This window comes from Heptranchias perlo, chromosome 29 (assembly GCF_035084215.1).
Source record: "Heptranchias perlo isolate sHepPer1 chromosome 29, sHepPer1.hap1, whole genome shotgun sequence".
Lineage (NCBI taxonomy): Eukaryota > Metazoa > Chordata > Chondrichthyes > Hexanchiformes > Hexanchidae > Heptranchias > Heptranchias perlo.
Genome location: NC_090353.1, coordinates 13,999,699 through 14,020,514, shown reverse-complemented (window position 1 = coordinate 14,020,514; position 20,816 = coordinate 13,999,699). Strand labels below are relative to the sequence as shown.

The 20,816-nt window shown below is 43.8% G+C and overlaps 1 protein-coding gene across 1 annotated transcript in view; it reads left to right on the top strand.

The window, feature by feature from the left end:
- LOC137299736 (semaphorin-6B-like) overlaps positions 1-20,816 on the top strand; it is a 403,979-nt gene that overhangs the window by 243,956 nt on the left and 139,207 nt on the right. Inside the window, exon 6 of the mRNA XM_067968676.1 lies at positions 15,311-15,373. Coding sequence (XP_067824777.1) covers positions 15,311-15,373 — 63 coding nt within the window. The remainder of the gene's footprint in view (positions 1-15,310; positions 15,374-20,816) is intronic.

The window sequence follows — 20,816 nt, the reverse complement described above, 5'->3', positions numbered from 1 at the left end:
CCCGAGACTATGCCCCCTAGTTCTAGACTCTCCAGCCAGGGAAACAGCCTCTCGTCATCTACCCTGTCAAGCACCTCTCATCCTTCGAAACTCCACAGAACATAGGCCCGTTTTACACAATCTCTCTTCAGAGGACAACCCTCTCATCCCAGGAATCAATCTAGTGAACCTTTGTTTCCTTGCCTCTAAGTCAAATATATTTTTCCTTAGGTAAGGGGACCAAAACTGTACACAGTACTCCAGGTATGGTCTCACCAAAGCCCTGTACAATTGTACGAAGACTTCCTTACTCTTGTACTCCAACCCCCTTGCAATAAAGGCCAACATGCCATTTGCCTTCCTAATTGCTTGCTGTACCTGCATGTTAACTTTCTGTGTTTCGTGTACAACGACACCCAAGTCTTTCTGGACACCAACATTTAATAGTTTCTCACCATTTAAAAATATTTTGTTTTACTATTCTTCCTACCAAAGCGAATTACCTCACATTTCCCCACATTATACTCCATCTGCCACCTTCTTGGCCACTCACTTAACCTGTCTATATCCCTTTGCAGACTCTTTGGGCACAATGTTAAAAGGGAAAACCGGGTGGGTTGGAGGCGGGGGGCAATCAGATTCACTGTTTTTTGGAGCGGACAGACATCCCGGCTGGAATCCACACATTTTGGAATAAGACTCAGGCAAATCTGTGTACGTGCTTACAGCAATCCCCAGTAAGTCCCGCCCCCACTTAAATCTGGCGGGCTGATAATTAAAGGAGCAAATGCACCTCATTGAGTTTATTTTTTGTGTATTGAAAAGTTAAAAAGATTTTAACATTACCTGGGCGGCTTTCCCATGGCTTCCGATTCACACCCGGTGAAACCAGACGGGAAGGACTGGATCAGTGAAAAATAAACTAAAATTACATTTCCCATTGCAAACCAATTAAATAAACATACCTTAAAAAACAATGTTGCCTGGACCCCACCCCCCCCCACTCTGATCCCGATGTCCGATGTCCGCCCTCTGATCCCGATGTCTGCCCTCTGATCCCAATGTCCGATGTCTGCCCTCTGATCCCGATGTCTGCCCTCTGATCCCAATGTCCGATGTCTGCCCTCTGATCCCGATGTCTGCCCTCTGATCCCGATGTCCGATGTCTGCCCTATGATTCCGATGTCCGCCCTCTCATTCCGATGTCCGATGTCTGCCCTCTGATCCCGATGTCCGATGTCTGCCCTCTGATTCCGATGTCTGCCCTCTGATTCCAATGTCTGCCCTCTGATCCCGATATCCAATGTCTGCCCTCTGATCCCGATATCCGATGTCTGCCTTCTGATCCCGATATCCGATGTCTGCCTTCTGATCCCGATGTCTGATGTCTGCCCTCTGATCCCGATATCCGATGTCTGCCTTCTGATCCCGATATCCGATGTCTGCCTTCTGATCCCAATGTCCGATGTCTGCCCTCTGATCCCGATGTCCGATGTCTGCCCTCTGATTCCGATGTCTGCCCTCTGATCCCGATATCCGATGTCTGCCCTCTGATCCCGATATCCGATGTCTGCCTTCTGATCCCGATATCCGATGTCTGCCTTCTGATCCCGATATCCGATGTCTGCCTTCTGATCCCGATGTCTGATGTCTGCCCTCTGATCCCGATGTCTGATGTCTGCCCTCTGATCCCGATGACCGCTGTCTGCCCTCTGATTCCAATGTTTGCCCTCTGATCCCGATATCCGATGTCTGCCTTCTGATTCCGATGTCTGATGTCTGCCCTCTGATCCCGATGTCTGATGTCTGCCCTCTGATCCCGATGACCGCTGTCTGCCCTCTGATTCCAATGTTTGCCCTCTGATCCCGATATCCGATGTCTGCCCTCTCATTCCGATGTCCGATGTTTGCCCTCTGATCCCAATGTCCGATGTCTGCCCTCTGATTCCGATGTCTGCCCTCTGATTCCAATGTCTGCCCTCTGATCCCGATATCCAATGTCTGCCTTCTGATCCCGATATCCGATGTCTGCCTTCTGATCCCGATATCCGATGTCTGCCTTCTGATCCCGATGTCCGATGTCTGCCCTCTGATTCCGATGTCTGCCCTCTGATCCCGATATCCGATGTCTGCCCTCTGATCCCGATATCCGATGTCTGCCTTCTGATCCCGATATCCGATGTCTGCCCTCTGATCCCGATGTCTGATGTCTGCCCTCTGATCCCGATATCCGATGTCTGCCCTCTGATTCCAATGTCTGTCCTGTGATTCCAATGTCTGCCCTCTGATCCCGATGTCCGATGTCTGCCCTCTGATCCCGATGTCCGATGTCTGCCCTCTGATCCCGATGTCCGATGTTTGCCCTCTGATCCCAATGTCCGATGTCTGCCCTCTGATCCCGATGTCTGCCCTCTGATCCCGATGTCCGCCCTCTCATTCCGATGTCCGATGTCTGCCCTCTGATCCCAATGTCCGATGTCTGCCCTCTGATTCCGATGTCTGCCCTCTGATTCCAATGTCTGCCCTCTGATCCCGATATCCAATGTCTGCCCTCTGATCCCGATATCCGATGTCTGCCTTCTGATCCCGATGTCCGATGTCTGCCCTCTGATTCCGATGTCTGCCCTCTGATCCCGATATCCGATGTCTGCCCTCTGATCCCGATGTCCGATGTCTGCCCTCTGATCCCGATGTCCGATGTCTGCCCTCTGATTCCGATGTCTGCCCTCTGATTCCGATGTCTGCCCTCTGATCCCGATGTCCGATGTTTCCATTCTAATCTTTGTTTCTCCCCCCCATTTCTATCCTAACTGCAGATGGGGATTCTCTCTCTCTCTCTCTCTCGCTCGCTCTCTCTCTCTCTCTCCCTCTTTCCCCCACCCTCGGACGTGCAGCTCCTGTCGGCAGCCAGCCTGTCAATCAGGAAAAAAGGCTAAGGTGAAATATTAGCGCCAATTTAATTGGGTACTATACAAAGCACTCAAGTGTAATTATAATGTAATGAAGTATCTAGTAGCATAATGGCAAAGTTCATGACTTAACATTTTCATTTGCCTATAGTATTTTTTTTATTAATCATCCTTTTAGTAATGCCCGCTAAGGTATGCCACATGAAGTGTTTCATTTGTCCTGACTAATTTATTGGGGGGAAAGTGTCATGATTTTCTAATGGCTCATGTAAAACCAAATAAGACAAATAATCTAATCTATTCATTATTAAGGAAGTGGTAACAGGGCACTTAGAAAATCATATGATTAGGCAGAGTCAACATGGTTTTATAAAAGGGAAATCGTGTTTGACAAATCTATTAGAGTTTTTTGAGGTTGTAACTAGCAGGATAGATAAAGGGGAACCAGTGGATGTAGTATATTTGGATTTTCAAAAGGCGTTTGATAAGGTACCACACAAAAAGTTGTCACACAAGATAAGGGCTCATGGGATTGGGGGTAATATATCAGCATGGATAGAGGATTGGATAACGGACAGAAAACAGAGAGTAGGAACAAACGGGTCATTTTCAGGTTGGCAGGCTGTAGCTAGTGGGGTGCCGCAAGGATCAGTGCTTGGGCCTCAGCTATTTACAATCTATATTAATGGCTTAGATGAAGGGACTGAGTGTAGTGTATCCAAGTTTACTGATGATACAAAGCTAGGTGAGAAAGTAAGCAGTGAGGAGGACACAAAGGGCACAATTTTAATATGCCAGCAAGAAGAGCGAGGGGAGGGTGATTCGCGGGCGCCAAACCTGGAAGGGAAGTAGGCGGGTTGCGATCGCAACCCTGATGAGGCCAATCAAAGCCTCTTCCGCGTTTCGCGAAGATGATTTTAGTTAAATGATGTTAATTTATTTAAATCCCCCCAATCAACTTACCTGTTCTCCCCTCTTCTACGGAAGGTACTAACTCTTGCTGGGCATTTCCTTTTATTATTTTTTAAAATTAATAAGCTTGTGACATTCATTTTTTTTTAATAGTTCCAATTCTAAAGTAGTATTGTCAAAGCTCCGTGCTGAGGCAGTGTTAAACACCTTCACGTGAGGGCTGAAATTCATTTAAACTCAAAAGTAGTTCTATCATAGAATCTGCAAGAACAATCTCCTAAATTATCCACTGAAATTTTTAAATTTCAACATTTCCACCATTCATTTTTCTTCGAGTACACTCAAAAGCTGTAAATTTCTTGGTTGTTTTATATTTGTTCTACACCTGTTTTAAATATTCTCTACTTCAGCTCTCTGATGGTTCAATGGATAAATATTCTGCCCTGATGTGACATTGAACCATACAGAATAGGAAGTTCCCAGGTTTATTCTGGGGTCTGTGCTCAGTTAAGTCTATGTCAGTCTTGGCTCAGTAGTAGCACTCACGCCTCCAAGTCGGAGGGTTCAAGTTCCATTCTTGAGTACATAATCCAGGCTGACACTCCAGTGCAGTGCTGAGGGAGTGCTGCACTGTCGGAGGTACCGTCTTTCGGATGAGAAGTTAAACCCTATCAGGTGGACGTAAAAGATCCCATCGTACTATTTGAAAAAGAGCAGGGGATTTCTCCTGGTGTCCTGGCCAATATTTATGTCTCAACCAACATCACTTAAAGAAAAGATTATCTAGTCATTATCTGATTGCTGTTTGTGGGTTCTTGCTGTGTGCAAATTGGCTGTCGCATTTCCTACATTACAACAGTAACTACACTTCAAAAGTACTTAATTGGCTGTAAAGCACTTTGGGATATCCGGAGGTCATGAAAGACGCTATATCAATGCAAGTTCTTTCTTTCACTGATCTCAGCTGAGGGAGCTGATGGGGGGTTGCAATTGTCTTCAGCTCCCTTGGGTTAGAAAGGTGAAAAATCAGCTAGGTTTCCCACTCCTGATCACTGCCTCGTGATTCCTACTGGAAAGTGCACACATGTGAATGTATGTTAAGGTCAAGATTAGGATTGTCAATTTATGATCTCTAAGGTCAAGTAGCCTGCCAATACTCACTGTCTAAGCATGGTCATTTGGGTAAGGTATTGGAGAGCTACTAGTGCCTGTGGAACTGTATCTCTGTAACAATCATCGCCATTACAAGAGGAGAGCAGAAAATTAGGGGGAGAATAATTGCCCACTTACCCACATGTGCGATCATGGCCATGTCAGAAGCTCCCTGCTCTTTATCGGTGCCAACCAGTTACCAGAAATCACAGAATGTTTGCACTTTCCCTGCCCTTGGTGATGGGGGCAGGGGTTTTTCCCAGTCTCCCCCTGCCTTCAGACAACCTGTTACAGGATAGGAACTGGTTGGGACTCGGGGGCTTTAACTCTGACTTGCCATTACAATGGACCCCAATGTTCTGCCAGCTCACCGTATGCAGGAGACAAAATTTCTACAGCAGCCACAGAAAGCTAACCTTCAAAATTGAGAACCAAAAAAAATTATCTCCTAACACATATTTTAGACACTCATTTTACATATCCATATTCTTTGAGGTCTATCTCCAGTTTGCACGGTGATAGTGGCATAATACGTTGGGTACAGTCCTTAGAATTAGCCTGATTGTCTTTTCAATCCTGTACACTCCTGAGTATATTGGTATCTTAGTTGAATCTTAGCTGAATCTTCTCAATGGTTTTCCAATATTCATTTGATGCATCTTCACCATGTTGAAATCAAGACTCATTGCACAGTCTCCTACTCTACTGAAACCCAAGCATGGTGTCATCAACCACTATCTCCTGATTTATCTTGTCATTGCTCCTACTCCTTTCTATCTTGGCATTGTCCTTCATTATGGGCCTTGGCCCTTCACCTAAGTTTCTCAATGTAAACAACTGCTGTGACATGGGCTTCTTTAGCTTTTTCCTCTCAACTGTTTGCCGCACTTTCTTGTAACCTTAGAACGTAACAATTTTTAGGAATAGAAAAAAGTCATTAAGCTCAACAAAGCTGTCCTTTTTTGATAGATTACAGGCCTCAAAATTCCTTCATACCCTTCATTCCCTTCTCACTCCAGAAATACATCTAATTGTTGAATCTACTTATACTGTCCCACAAACGTTCCGCTGTGCTACACAAGCCAATTCCCCTTTGGATGAGAAAGTTCCACCTGACTGACCATCGTACTCGAAACTTCCTAATTTTGTCCTTCAGATGAAAGAAGCAAAATATCAGTGACAGCATAGTTTTTGTAGAGTGACCAAACTCAAGGTTTCAGTACTGTGAGGAAGGTTTTATGGACACTGAGGGGAAGAGATTGGTTTGCGCCCGACTACGAGTGCAAATCGAGCAGCAAAACTCGATTTGCTGTTTTCTCTTCTGGACCCGAAGAGATCGGTATGAGGATTGCCCAAATTTTTCCTCGGGCTTCATTACTGTGAAATAGGTGAGCTGCGGGCATCAATCAGGAGTCCCGATATAGCTTGGGCCCAGCGCAAATCTGGCCGTCTCTGACGCCAGCAGCGGCCCTCAGGTAGGTTGTGGGGGTGGCGAGTGAGAGGGAGGTCCAAGTTCTGGGTGGCAGCGGCCCGCAGTATTGTAGTGGAGCCAGGTGAAGAAATTCTGCTCCTCCTGGCTCCACGATAAGGAAAGTGAAAAAAAGTTTACTTACCTTGACTTTGGCGGCTTCTAGTGGTCCCTTTAAGGTTAGGCCGGAAAAACGAGCCTGAGCCTGTGCAGAGCAAGCTCCGCCTAGTTTTTTTACCAATTTCAGATTGGGGTCCTAAAACTGGTGTTTTATCACCTGTTTCAGACGAGCCCTCGGGGTGCCTAAATACCGCCCGATCCAATTTTTGTTCAGTGCACTTTATGGGTGAATCGAACGCGGAACATATCAGTCTGAAATTGGTAGGTTTGGTGCCTGCTTTAGGCCCAAAAAATGGGCACAATGTGTACCAATTTCTCCCCTAAGTGCTCACTTGTTATTAGATGCAGTGTTATTTCAAATGGCATAAAGCACAGTTGGAATGTTTAGACAGGATAGGACATAAGCTGCGTGTTACACACAATGATGCAGTTTGGGGTCTGTTATTGACAGGCTAAGAAATGGTCTGGAGTATCTTACACACAGGTTAACAACGCCTAGACTGTGTAACGCACAGGATAACACAGTCTGGACTGTGTTACACACAGGATAACAGAGTCTGGACTGTGTTACACACAGGATAGTGCACAGGCTGGAATATGTACAAACACAATAGTGACAGTCTGGAGTGTGCTATATACATGGTAACGCACAGGCTGGAATGTGTCACACACTGGATAATGTGCAGCTTCGAATGTACTACATATTGGGTAATATACTTTTAAACTATTTTTTCAATATTTAACAGTTTCTATAGAAAAAAATGCTGTTAATATTTTTGACATATTTTATACTTTACAAGGTTGGTCAGTCTCATTCATATTTAAATATGACTCAGCCTATTGTGTGTCTTTAAGTAATAGAGCAATGGCAAAACTCACCCAGCAACTAATGGATTTTTAGTAACCTTTAGAAGGGCCATGGATGTTATTTGATCAACGAAGCATTTCTGGAAATCTCATTTTGCTATGAATGTTTAATTTTGAATTTGTAGCCGTAACAGAGCCAATCATTGGTCTCATACACCTTGCAAATTCCGTGCTTAGAAAAATTCATTCTTAATAATTATTTTTGTGAATTTTGTGCTAAATGAGATAAGGGATGTTAATGCAGGGGAACAGCACACTTTTCATTTCAGGCACCCAGTGTCAGCATCAAGCGCTCCTATATCAGCTAAAGCATAGTTAGATGCAGAGTAAAGTTCCCTCTACTCTTCCCCAACAGTTTAATATGTTCCCATTTCCTACATCAGCCACCCTGTGGCTTCTCTGAATGAGATTGACAATTTAGTTCCAAATTTGGGACAGCTTTATGCTTTGGCTCCATGCCCACTGGAAAGTGGTAAGCCTTATTTTCACCTCAGGAAACATTGAGCTGGAATTCTCCAAAATCGGCACACACAGGCTGGAAATCATTTACTTTGTGAACTTTTTAAGGCGATTGCGATCTCAGTAGAATTTACTGAGGGGGAAGAGGCAGGATACACCTACGATTTTCTGCATAGTGATATTCTCCACCAGGCCTGCACCCAGGGTTTTAATGCTCCCCACAGGAAGAGAATTACCACCAACGCAGTAGGTTAGACACTGGCTTTTAACCTCTGGAACATGGCTTCAAAACCAGATTTATGGGATGAAAGTCTGCTGGCCATAAGGGTCCTATGGAAATTGAGACTGGAGTGTCTCAAATCAATAGGTTATACAAATCAGGTAAGATTAAACAGGCCAGGGCTCTTTTCTCTGGAAAAGAGAAGGCTGGGGGGATGACCTGATAGAGGTCTTTAAGATTATGAAAGTGTTTACTAGGGTAGATGTAGAGGAGCTATTTCCACATGTGGGGGAGACCAAAACTAAGGGCGATAAATGTGAAATAGCTACTAATAAATCCAATAGGGAATTCAGGAGAAACTTCTTTACCCAGAGAGTGGTAAGAATGTGGAACTTGCTACCACAAGGAATAGTTGAGGTGAATAGCATAGATGCATTTAAGGGGAAGCTCAATAAACACATGAGGGAGAAAGAACAGAAGGATCTGCTGATAGGCTTAGATGACGAGGTGTGGGAAGAGGCTGGTATGGAGCAGAAACGCTGGCATAGACCTGTTGGGAATGGCCTGTTTCTGTGCTGCACATTCTGTGTTAATGCTATGCAGTCCCTAGTGACTATGGTCCTACAGCATTAAATTGGCAATCTCACTGAGAGAGGTCACAGGCTGGCTGGTGTGGGAAGTGGGAACATTGACACCGGTGCAACAGAGAGCGCCATTCTGAAGTTCGGGGCTATCGTAGGCTTCTGTCAACAAGATAACAAACCTTTTAGTGTTTGACTCAGGAGAGTAAAATGCCACCAGCAACTTATTCCAGACTGTGATGGATTTGTAAAGGAATCTTCAATTAGAGACTAAGATTGACCTCTATTACCAGCACTGCCTGTCTTTGGGGGCGGGAGGACAATTTTACAGTATTTGAAAAGCTGGAAAGTAAATCTATTTGTAGCACACCCTTTAATGATGTAAAGCAGGCCTAAAGAATGTATTGTTCACTAAAGAAAGCCAATATTCTGTCAACTGTAATGCTGTATAGATTTATAGAGACAGTAACTGAAGATAAAAGGGCAACAGCACAACTTTGTCTGCTCTTTTTTAGCTATAAGTAAAAGTTACGCTGCTGGCTATTTGGTGCACTCAGGTCAAACAAATCAGAGGTATCCAAATGGTGGTGGAATTATTACTGTTAGGGAAGAGAAGATAGATAGTTCTCTGCTAACATTAAGCTTCATTTTTAAACTGTGTGAAGCTGAAGCTCTATGAGACTGCATTCCCAAAGTGGTCTCACAGCCTTCACCAGAACTTGATCTTCACACCCAAGTCTCACTGTGCTGTGTGCATCAAAGCATAGAAAAAGCTGCTTCACATTGAGACATGCTGTATAATATAAAATGGCCTATTACGGTAATAAAAACAGAAAATACCAGAAATGCACACCATGTCAGCCAACGTCTGGGGGAAAAAATCAGATTAATGTTTTGGATGGGACCCTTGATCAGAACAGATATGACTCTACATCAGCACCAGTTCTGAAACAGAGTCCCATCTGAAATGTTAACCTCTCTTTTCTCTTTCAGATCCCACTGACCTGCTTTGCATTTTCTGTTTTGAATTTAGATTTCCAGCACTCTCAAGTTTTTTTCATTTATCTGGCAAGTTGCTACACTTGGGGGCCAGTGGAAGAGAATATTTCAAATGGATAACTCAAATATAACCTGAAAAGTCTTTGGATCTGTGTCCCGCAGAGTCCCTTTGTATTTTACAAAAATTGATGACGATTGCAAAATTCTGTGAAATACTTTACAACATATTTTGCATATCAAATCCTGATGGATAACCTGGGGAAACAAAAAATGTTTATTTTGCACATTCTGATGTCAAACTATGCAACACAATAAACCTCTCATATATCATCTCAACTGTGGTATATCCAGTACTTGTAATTATAAAGTGTCACCTGTTCCTTTGTGTGGTCTGTTTACTATGTTGCAATGCTAGATATATTTAATGCAGAAAATAAGATGTTCATGGTCAAATTAATAAGATGTGGGAGGTTATCCTGTTTTTTTTCTCCTTCTTCAATTTTCTTCCCTCCTCTCCCAAAGTTGTGCATGGGGTATAGATCCACAGGTGCCAGCCACTCTTCAGTATCCCACGTATGAGCCTACATAGTTAGCAGGTATCCAACTACAGAGGGTTCAACCCAATCCTTCCTCACCCACAATCCACACATGGGCACTTTCCAGTAGGGGTCACTGGATAGGAACAAGTGCAGGACCTCTGGCTAGTTTTCCCCCTCCCCAGCTCAGGCCAATTGTAGACCTCTCTCCCGCTATCCCAACTGAGATCAACAAAGTCAGAAAAGACTGGAACTTGGGACTTTATGGTCAATGCATTTACCAACTAAGCCATTGGGGTGCCATACGTGGTTCTTTATTGGCTAAATGGGAACCACGCACAGTTTCATAATGCATATCTGGCCATCGATCCATAACACTATGTTAGATAGAAACAAGTCTATTAACAAGTATTCAGTCCTGTAATGACCCGTCCTCTTAATTGATGGAGCATTGGCGTTACTGTAATGAGTCAATAGTAATTGCTCAAACAAATGTAACTGCATTATTCAGCATTGACTGTAAGCCCCAGACTGTGGCAACATATTCAATATTTGGGTGTGCATACTGTGCTTAAGTAGAATGTCACTTTGTACCACAGCTGACAACATTGGCAAAATTCTGTGTCTGATTTACAACCCGTATACTGAATCGTTAACTCACACCAAAAATATAAACATGGTTAAAAGCAGCAGGTTGCATCCACCACATGGGATGGCCAAATGCCATTAATTCTGTCCTGTGCTTGTTTCCCTCTGCTCTTTTTCTCTCTCTTCCTTTTTCAGTTTTTCTATCTCTCTTCACAGTCCCATTGACTATGGGATTTACAGATAATCTAAAAGAGGATTTTTATTCCCGCTATGGATTCTGAAAGAAAGCAAGAAAAGTACTGAGAACTATTGGTACAGTTCATTCACTCGAGAGATCATGATCCTGAGGTGGGTGGGAGGGAGACTGGGATCTCCCACATGGGATGAAGCAGAGGGAGTTTCACTCTGCATCTAAACATGCTGTACCCAAAATGGAGAATGTTCCATTCACCCTGCAAACATCCCTCACCTCAAGGTTCACTAAAGCAATGCTGTTCTGAAAACTTGAGCTTGTCCAAAACTCTGCTGCCCGTATCCTAATTTGCACCAAGTCCTGATCAACCATTACCCCGATGCTCGCTGACCTACATTGGTAAAGCCTCGATTTTAAAACTCTCATCATTGTTTTCAAATCCTCATCTCTGTAACCTCCTCCAGCCCTACGACCCCCCCGAGATCTCTGCGCTCCTCCAATTCTGGTCTCTTGTGTATCCCCGATTTTCATCGCTCCACCATTGACAGCCATGCCTTCAGCTGCCTAGGCCCTAAGCACTGGAATTCCCTCCCTAAACATCTCCGCCTCTCTACCTTGCTCCTTCTTTAAGACGCTCCTTAAAACCTACCTCTTTGTCCAAGCTTTTGGTCACCTGTGCTAATATCTCCTTATGTGGCTCGGTGTCAAATTTTGTTTGACATTGCTCCTGTGAAGCACCTTGGGACATTTTACTGTGTTAAAGGCGCTATATAAATGCAAATTGTTGTCATCGTTCTTGACATTGGAGAGCTTGATACTAAATCTGGGAGACTCTATTGGCTTCAGTATTCCTGTCCTATGGAGAGAAATATTTGGAGATCCCACTCCTGATTGGTGTCCAGTGACCTCCTCTGGAATGTGTGTGTTTTTGTGTCCATGTTGGGTGAAGACCGGATTGAGCTTGGCTGTGAAGCCTTCTGTTTTCAAATGGCCTGTTAACACTGTCTAGCTTTATACATGAAGAATGGCCACTTGGATGAGACTCAGGAGTGTGACTAGCACCTAGGCTATTGCTGTATACACCATCAAGAAGTCATCCTCAACAGAGAGTAGAGAATTAGCAGAAAGAGTGGAGAAAAGATGGTGTTTTACCAGTGCCCATCACTTGACCTCTGCTTTCCCTATGTTTAAGAATTCCTCCTTCACCCAATGCCACCTTGAGCTCAGATTGGAACGGAATGTTTCCTGGATTATTAAATGACATTTTTGGTTGATCGGTTTCAATTTTATTCTGTGCTCTATTAATGGCCAAATCTTTGTGACACCTGGAGAAAGAATTGCGCATCAATATGTGACTCAATTACAGTTTGGAACAGCACTGGTCTCCTATTCTACTCGGAGACAAGCCACATAAGGGGGGTTAAATTGGATAACCCCAAAAACCGGGTGCGGATAGCGTGATCCGCTATTAACCCACGCCCAGTGCGTTCTGCAAAAGCCGGAAGAGACTTTCGTCAGGCCTGTGAAATCAGCATTGACGTGAGGATTCAATGCAATTTTCACTTTCCACCAACAGGGGGAGCCCCAATCTCTGAAAGCTGTCTCTTCAAATCTCTTAAAGGTAGCCGGTACCTTTTATTTGCTGAAAACAACAGTCTGCTGTCTGCATGGAGTTTGAATGGAGATCTGACATCGCACACGTAAAACACAGATGCAGCTCCCATCCCTATGTTTACAAACTGATGAGCTACGTTAAAATATTGAATAAAGGTTGCACACTACTAAATCCCACATCCTCCAATCTGCATGCCAGACCTCACCAATCTGCCGATCTGAGTTTGTTACCAGGCCTGCAAGAGTACGTGCACCGAGGTTCTCTACTGATGTACTGGAGATCTTGGTGCAAGAGGTGGACAGAAGGAGGGACATCCTATATCCGCAGGCGGGGGAGGGGGGGGCAAGAGGCCCTCCAGACATATACCCAAAAGGCAATGGGAGGCGGCGGGGACAAAGTCAATGCCAGGTGCACAGCACCACGAACTTGGGTGCAGTACAAGAAGAAGTTCAATGCTTTGACACGAGTGGTCAAGGTTAGTGAGGTCAACTGTCAAGTGGCGTCTCCGACCAACTGCACCACTAGCCATATCCACTGCTCTGCCCCCGTCACCCACACACCAACAAACACTTTCCACCAGTACCCAACTCCTCAACTCTTCCAATCAGATGCTTCCTCTAACCCCTACACAATTACCACTGTTGCAAGCCGCCCACCCACAACTCACAGACCACACAAACTGGCAGCTATTCAACCATGACAGGCACATCAACCAGACACACATAACAGGAGGCATCAAGTGGCAGTGGCATTTAGCACCTCGAGCCTGCTCCGCCATTCAACGAGATCATTGTGGACCTGTGACCTAACTCCATATACCAGCCTTAGCCCCATAATCCCTTAATACCCTTGGTTCACAAAAATCTATCAATCTTAGATTTAGAATTCACAATTGAGCTAGCATTAGCTGCCGATTGCAGAAGAGCGTTCCAAACTTCTACCACACTTTGCGTGTCGCAGCGTTTCCTAACTTCACTCCTGCACATCCTGGCTCTAAACGTTAGGCCATGTCCCCGTGTCCTAGTATTCAGGTATAGGAGACCTGCAAATACAGGTACAAATGTATCGGCAGCCAGAAACAATAATCCAGCAACTAACCTGTAAATCCTGCATGGTCCCTTTAAATAGCGCTGGTGGGGGTCCTCCAGGCACTCTAAGACATGTCCAGATGGCCGTGGTCAACTGTGCGTTGAGTTGAGCATTAAGTTCCAAGATGGTGTCTGTCACTTTAAATCAGCGTTGCACACTGATTGTATCCATTTTCTCCTGCTTCCGGTGTTTGGTATTTGCGCATGCGCTAATATCTATACCAAGATGGTGTCCAGTGCACGTCACGCTGGAAACGTGCTTGCGCAGCCAAGATGCCTTGTTGACACTACGGGAGACCGCGCAGCACCGAAACAACGGACAATAGGCCGCCGAATTTCTAGCCCAATAACTGAAATTATGGCATTAATAACCAGGTTGTTCCCAATAAAATGCACTCGACGTAAATCTTTTTCATCTAATCCTGTAAGTAAGCTCATGAGTTAACTCGTCCGCCAGTAAAAGGCTAATGCTGTGTCAGTTAACACCTTTTGAAAAAGAGTTGATGAATATTTGATTAGAAATGGGATTGAGGTATATGGGGATGAGTAATGATATTAAATGTCATGTGGAATGTAAGGTTTCCCACCCTGGTGAGACCATGGAAATGCCATGATAAATAGCTTACTGGTTTGTGAAGTACAATGTAGGCTGTAAGGTTACTCTGCAGATTGGCTTTACTTACCTCTGAGGGTAATGGAAAAAGTTTGCAGAACCTTTCCTCTAGGGAATTAAATGCATTGTTTACAATCTCTGATAGAGTAGTTTGTGCCTGACTAGGAACACTTGATTCTGATACTGGATTCCCAAGAGTAGAAAAATATTCTGATCCTCAGGGACTGACATCCCTCAGTCTGTTGAGCACAAAATATTAACTAAAAGAAGATAAAATAAATCAAATACATAAATAAATTATTTCATGCACGGCTCTTATTAATGATGTAGTTTGATGGGTCACTCTCGTTGGTTGCCCACTGTTCTTGAGACATCGTCAAGTGCAGAGGAAGAAGTAAATTTTCGGAGAGCTTTGCTACTCTTGCTGTACTTGACCCGGGAGAACTTGGTTCTGACAGCAGAAGTTTTCCCTTCCCCAGCACTAATATCTATTACCTGAGCACAACAATTCACAAAAAAAGCATATTAAACAAAAATAAGCCATTTGTCGTATCAAGTCTGTTTGTTCCATAGAAGATTCACATACTGCTCCAACTCAATACAAGCCATCTGCCCAACCCAACTGCTCAATCTATCTACCCAACTCAAGTTGTCCAATTCATGTAGCCACCCCATCTACCCATCTCGTTTATCCAGCTTGTCTATCCAACTCTCTTGAGAAAGGGAAGGTTCTGCGGGCTTCACAAAATACTTTAAGATATGAAATCCATATAGGTTCAACAAAACCTTGATAACTTACATTTTCCAGTATGCCCTACATTTTTCCCTTGAGATCTATGTAACCTATATTTCAACTTGGTATCTTTGTACTTGAGTTTGCCAGTACACATTGTGGAAAATTCATCTCTTTACAGCAAAGAAGAGCAAAAGTGACCAATCTTTTTTTACCCATTTCAAGAAACCCTTTTGCATTTTATCTGTTTTTTAACCTATTGCTTTCTTTTTCCACAGAAACTGACGTGGCGATCAAATCAACATGACATTGATATCTGCAGAATGAAAGGCAAAAACGAGGTACGTGTGAAAACAAATTGATATTATTCTAAGTTCAGCAATTGTGTCACTCTGTGCCTGAGGGACAGTATCTTCCATTTTTATTATCTCTGAATTATATTGTCAAACATGATTTATTAGCTGTCCGTGTAATTGGTTTTGCAATTAATTATTTCTAGTTCACTGATCAAAACAGAGGCATCTCAAAATTCAGGGAAATTCAATCTTCTAATTCTATTACACAGACTTCCATGTCCAAATAACCTCACACTGGGTAGCAGCTATAGAGTGAGCTTGCACATCAATTTGTTGCTTTCTGTACCCACACAAAGTGCTCAGTTCAAATAAAGTATAAACCTATGTCTGATACCAATGGTAAACAATTTTACAACACCAAGTTATAGTCCAACAATTTTATTTGAAATTCACAAGCTTTTGGAGGCTTCCTCCTTCCTCAGGTGAATGTGGAAATGAAATCCTCGAACCCTTCGCATTTATAAATCACAGAACAATACCTGGTGATTACAGATAGTCTTTCCAACTGCCCGTTGCCAAGGCAATCACAGTGTGCAGACAGAGAGGTGTTACCTACAAGGCCACTGAATATACAAACAACCAAAAAAAAAACAGAGAGAGAGAGGCAGAAACATAGAAACATCCGGAAGGAAGAGAAAGACAGCAAATGACCCGTTATATTAAAAACAGATAACATTTGTTCGCTGGTGGGGTTACGTGTAGTGTGACATGAACCCAAGATCCCGGTTGAGGCCGTCCTCATGGGTGCGGAACTTGTCTATCAATTTCTGCTCGACGATTTTGCGTTGTCGTGTGTCTCGAAGGCCGCCTTGGAGTACGCTTACCCGAAGGTCGGTGGCTGAATGTCCTTGACTGCTGAAGTGTTCCCCGACTGGGAGGGAACCCTCCTGTCAGGCGATTGTTGCGCAGTGTCCGTTCATCCGTTGTCGCTGCGTCTGCATGGTCTCGCCAATGTACCATGCTCTGGGGCATCCTTTCTTGCAACGTATGAGGTAGACAACGTTGGCCGAGTCACAGGAGTATGAACCATGCACATGGTGGGTGGGGTCCTGCTCGTGTGATGGTGGTATCTGTGTCGATGATCTGGCATGTCTTGCAGAGGTTACCGTGGCAGGGTTGTGTGGTGTCGTGGACGCTGTTCTCCTGAAAGCTGGGTAATTTGCTGCGAACAACCGGGATCTTGGGTTCATGTCACGCTACATGTAACCCCACCAGCGAACAAATGTTATCTGTTTTTAATATAACGGGTCATTTGCTGTCTTTCTCTTCCTTCCGGATGTTTCTATGTTTCTGCCTCTCTCTCTCTGTTTTTTTTTGGTTGTTTGTATATTCGGTGGCCTTGTAGGTAACACCTCTCTGTCTGCACACTGTGATTGCCTTGGCAACGGGCAGTTGGAAAGACTATCTGTAATCACCAGGTATTGTTCTGTGATTTATAAATGCGAAGGGTTCGAGGATTTCATTTCCACATTCACCTGAGGAAGGAGGAAGCCTCCGAAAGCTTGTGAATTTCAAATAAAATTGTTGGACTATAACTTGGTGTTGTAAAATTGTTTACAGTTGTCAACCCCAGTCCATCACCGGCATCTCCACATCATGATACCAATGGGATGCTGACCTGGGTCAGATTATTACATGTACAACAGCTCTTAACTCTCTATTAGAGCTCCCACCTCTACTGACTCCAAAACTGGATAAGCAGGAAGTTCTGCAATGGAAATGGCCAGTCTTACTGACAATCATAAAAAATCCCAAAAAGCAAAATACCGAAATCTGAAATAAAAATAGAAAATGCTGGTAACACTCAGCAGGTGAGGCAGCCTCTATGGAGAGAGGAAGGTTGGGTAAATGTTTCAGGTCTAATGACTCTTCATCAGGACCAGAAGATGTTAACGATGTTAATTTCAAATCCCAATGTTTATCCCCCTCCAAAATGTGTTGCAAACCTCAAAGAAAAGTTTAGCGTGTTTGTAATTTAATGAAGATAACTTTAGGATTGAAATGCTCACATGTTTGTGTCTGAAGCTGCAAAGGGTTACGGTGGGCACCAAATACAGCTGAATATATACAAGGTATCACATGGCCCCGAAATCACACAGAAACCAGCTCACAAGGATGAAAAATGAACTTTTGCTCTCTGGTTTATATTCATTTAAAAATAGATAGCCCGTTAAAAAAGGGACGGTGGCAAAGCAGTCTTGTATAAACCACAAGTCAGCCCAAGATCTGGGGAGATTATTCGTACCTCTCTCGTAAACTAAAAGGCATTAACATCTCCTTGCAGGAGCTTCCTGTGTTGTCAATGCCACATCTCATACTCCTGATCAGGATACAAGATCAAGTTTTAACTGATAGGGTGAGGTGATGCAATTTGAGAGGATAAATAAGGAATGGGAGTATAAATTCAGTGGAAAGATGCAGAAGTTAATTCCAATCTCCTGTATATGCCATATTGTGATTTAACATCACATAGTAGCAGTGGAGATAATCATGATTGGGGTTGTCTAATTCTCCCACTTGAATTCTCCCAATCTAGGACTATCTGTCTGTGCCATCTAATGACCCTTGCTGAAAAATTCAATTATGTGGATGTTAGGTAATCACAGCATTAGGCTTAGCTGTGCTGTCCCTACACTAAAGTGGATTGTCTACACAGACACACTAAGAGTGGTCCTGAGGGTAATTGGTGCCTGTAGAATTGTACCCAACATGAGTCCTTGAGGGGAAGAGAAAAAATTGGGGAAATTAGTATTGTGTGGCACAATAGTGGGGTTCAGCTGGGGGTAACTATAATAAGTATTGATATTTTGTGACTTTGACACTGACAGTAGCTGGGAGCACAGAAAGATAAGAGATTTGCTTGAGTAACAGATAAGTCACAGATTTCCAATAGTAATTAAACTCTGCATTTGGACTTCTACACACAAGGCAGAGTTCCAGATAGTGAGCTATCATCTGTCCAGCTGGATATGGTCTATCATTGGGCAGATACAGTTTAAGACAGAAACTATCAGGGCTGAGTTTTCTTGTGGATTTCTATTTTCCAAAAGCTTTTCCATCATCATCAAGATGATATGGCTGTTAAAATGGCATATGGGATCCTTGGCTTTATAAATAGAAGCCATGATGTGGAGATGCCGGTGATGGACTGGTGTGGACAAATGTAAGGAATCTTACAACACCAGGTTATAGTCCAACAGTTTTATTTGAAAATCACAAGCTTTCGGAGGCTTTCTCCTTCGTCAGGTGAGTGTGGGATTCCTTGAAAGTTACCGCATATAAAGTCAGAGAACAATGCCTGGTGATTACAGATAATCTTTCTAACTGCCCGTTATCAAGGCAATCAAAGGAATTGAATAGTGTTCAGACAGAGAGACATTAGATACAAGACTACTGAATATACAAACAGCCAGAACCAAAGACAGAGAGAGAGAGAGAGAAACATCCAAAAAGAAAAGAAAGAGAGAGAATGACCAGTTGTATTAAAAACTGCTAACTTTTTTTTCCGCTGGTGGGGTTACGTGTAGTGTGACATGAACCCAAGATTCCGGTTGAGGCCGTCCTCATGGGTGCGGAACTTGGCTATCAATTTCTGCTCGACGATTTTGCGTTGTCGTGTGTCTCAAAGGCCGCCTTGGAGAATGCTTACCTGAAGATCGGTGGCTGAATGTCCTTGACTGCTGAAGTGTTCCCCGACTGGGAGGGAACCCTCCTGCCTGGTGATTGTTGCGCGGTGTCCATTCATCCGTTGTCGCAGTGTCTGCATGGTCTCGCCAATTTACCATGCTCCAGGGCACCGCGCAACAATCACCAGGCAGGAGGGTTCCCTCCCAGTCGGGGAACACTTCAGCAGTCAAGGACATTCAGCCACCGATCTTCGGGTAAGCATTCTCCAAGGCGGCCTTCGAGACACACAACAACGCAAAGTCGTCGAGCAGAAATTGATAGCCAAGTTCCGCACCCATGAGGACGGCCTCAACCGGAATCTTGGGTTCATGTCACACTACACGTAACCCCACCAGCGGAAAAAAAATTATCTGTTTTTAATACAACTGGTCATTCTCTCTCTTTCTCTTCCTTTCGGATGTTTCTCTCTCTCTTTCTCTCTCTGTCTTTGGTTCTGGCCATTTGTATATTCAGTAGTCCTGTATCTAATGTCTCTCTGTCTGAACACTATTCAACTCCTTTGATTGCCTTGATAACAGGCAGTTGGAAAGATTATCTGTAATCACCAGGCATTGTTCTCTGACTTTATATGCGGTAACTTTCAAGGAATCCCACACTCACCTGACGAAGGAGAAAGCCTCCGAAAGCTTGTGATTTTCAAATAAAACTGTTGGACTATAACCTGGTGTTGTAAGATTCCTTACATTTATAAATAGAGGCATAGAGTACAAAATCAAGGAAGTTATGCTAAACCTTTATAAACCATTGGTTAGGCCTCATCTGGAGTATTGTGCCCAATTCCGGGAACCACACTTTTGGAAGGATATCAAGGTCTCGGACAGGGTGCAGAGGAGATTTACTAGATTGGTACCAGGGACGAGGGACTTCAGTTATGTGGAGAGACTGGAGAAGCTGGGATTGTTCTCCTTAGAGCAGAGAAGGTTAAGGGGAGATTTAATAGAGGTGTTCAAAAATATGAGGGGTTTTGATAGACTAAATAGAGAGAAACTGTTTCCACTGGCAGGAGGGTCGGAAACCAGAGGACACAGATTTAAGGTAATTGACAAAAGAACCAGAGGGGAGAGGAAGAGAATTTTTTTTACGCAGCAAGTGGCTATGATCTGGAATGCACTGCCTGAAAGGGTGATGGAAGCAGATTCAATAGTAACTTTCAAAAGGAAATTGGATACATACTTAAAGGGAAAAAATTGGCAGGGCTATGGGGAAAGAACAGGTGAGTGGGACTAATTGGATAACTCTTTCAAAGAGCTGGCATAGGCACGACGGGTCGAATGGCCTCCTCCTGTACTGTATCATTCTATGATTCTAAGGTGCCATTAGGAAGTTAAGAGTAAAAAGGGAAGTGAGGTGGAACTTCACCTAAGGAGTAACAGACTGGTAGGACACATTGTCAGGGAAAGCCATTGAATCAAACGGTATGAGCAGGTCCTAAAGACAATTAGATCAGTTTCTGGAATGAGAAGAGATTGAGGGTGGTGGTGAATGAGTGAGGTTAAGATTAGTCAAAACGGTTTAATTTATTGGGTCTCGTGCTTTTTTTTGTGCTCCTGAAATTTATGTCCATATGTGTGATAGCAGGGGCTCACAATTCCTCACTATGCCACCTGAAATCAGATGAAAATTAAGGCAAATCGGGCAAGGAGGCCTACCATCGCAAACCTGCCCTGACCTAGATTTTCCTTCCCCCCCCCTCCCACCTCCCCCAGCAGTCAAGACTGCTAGCCACGCTTTACAGCCTGGC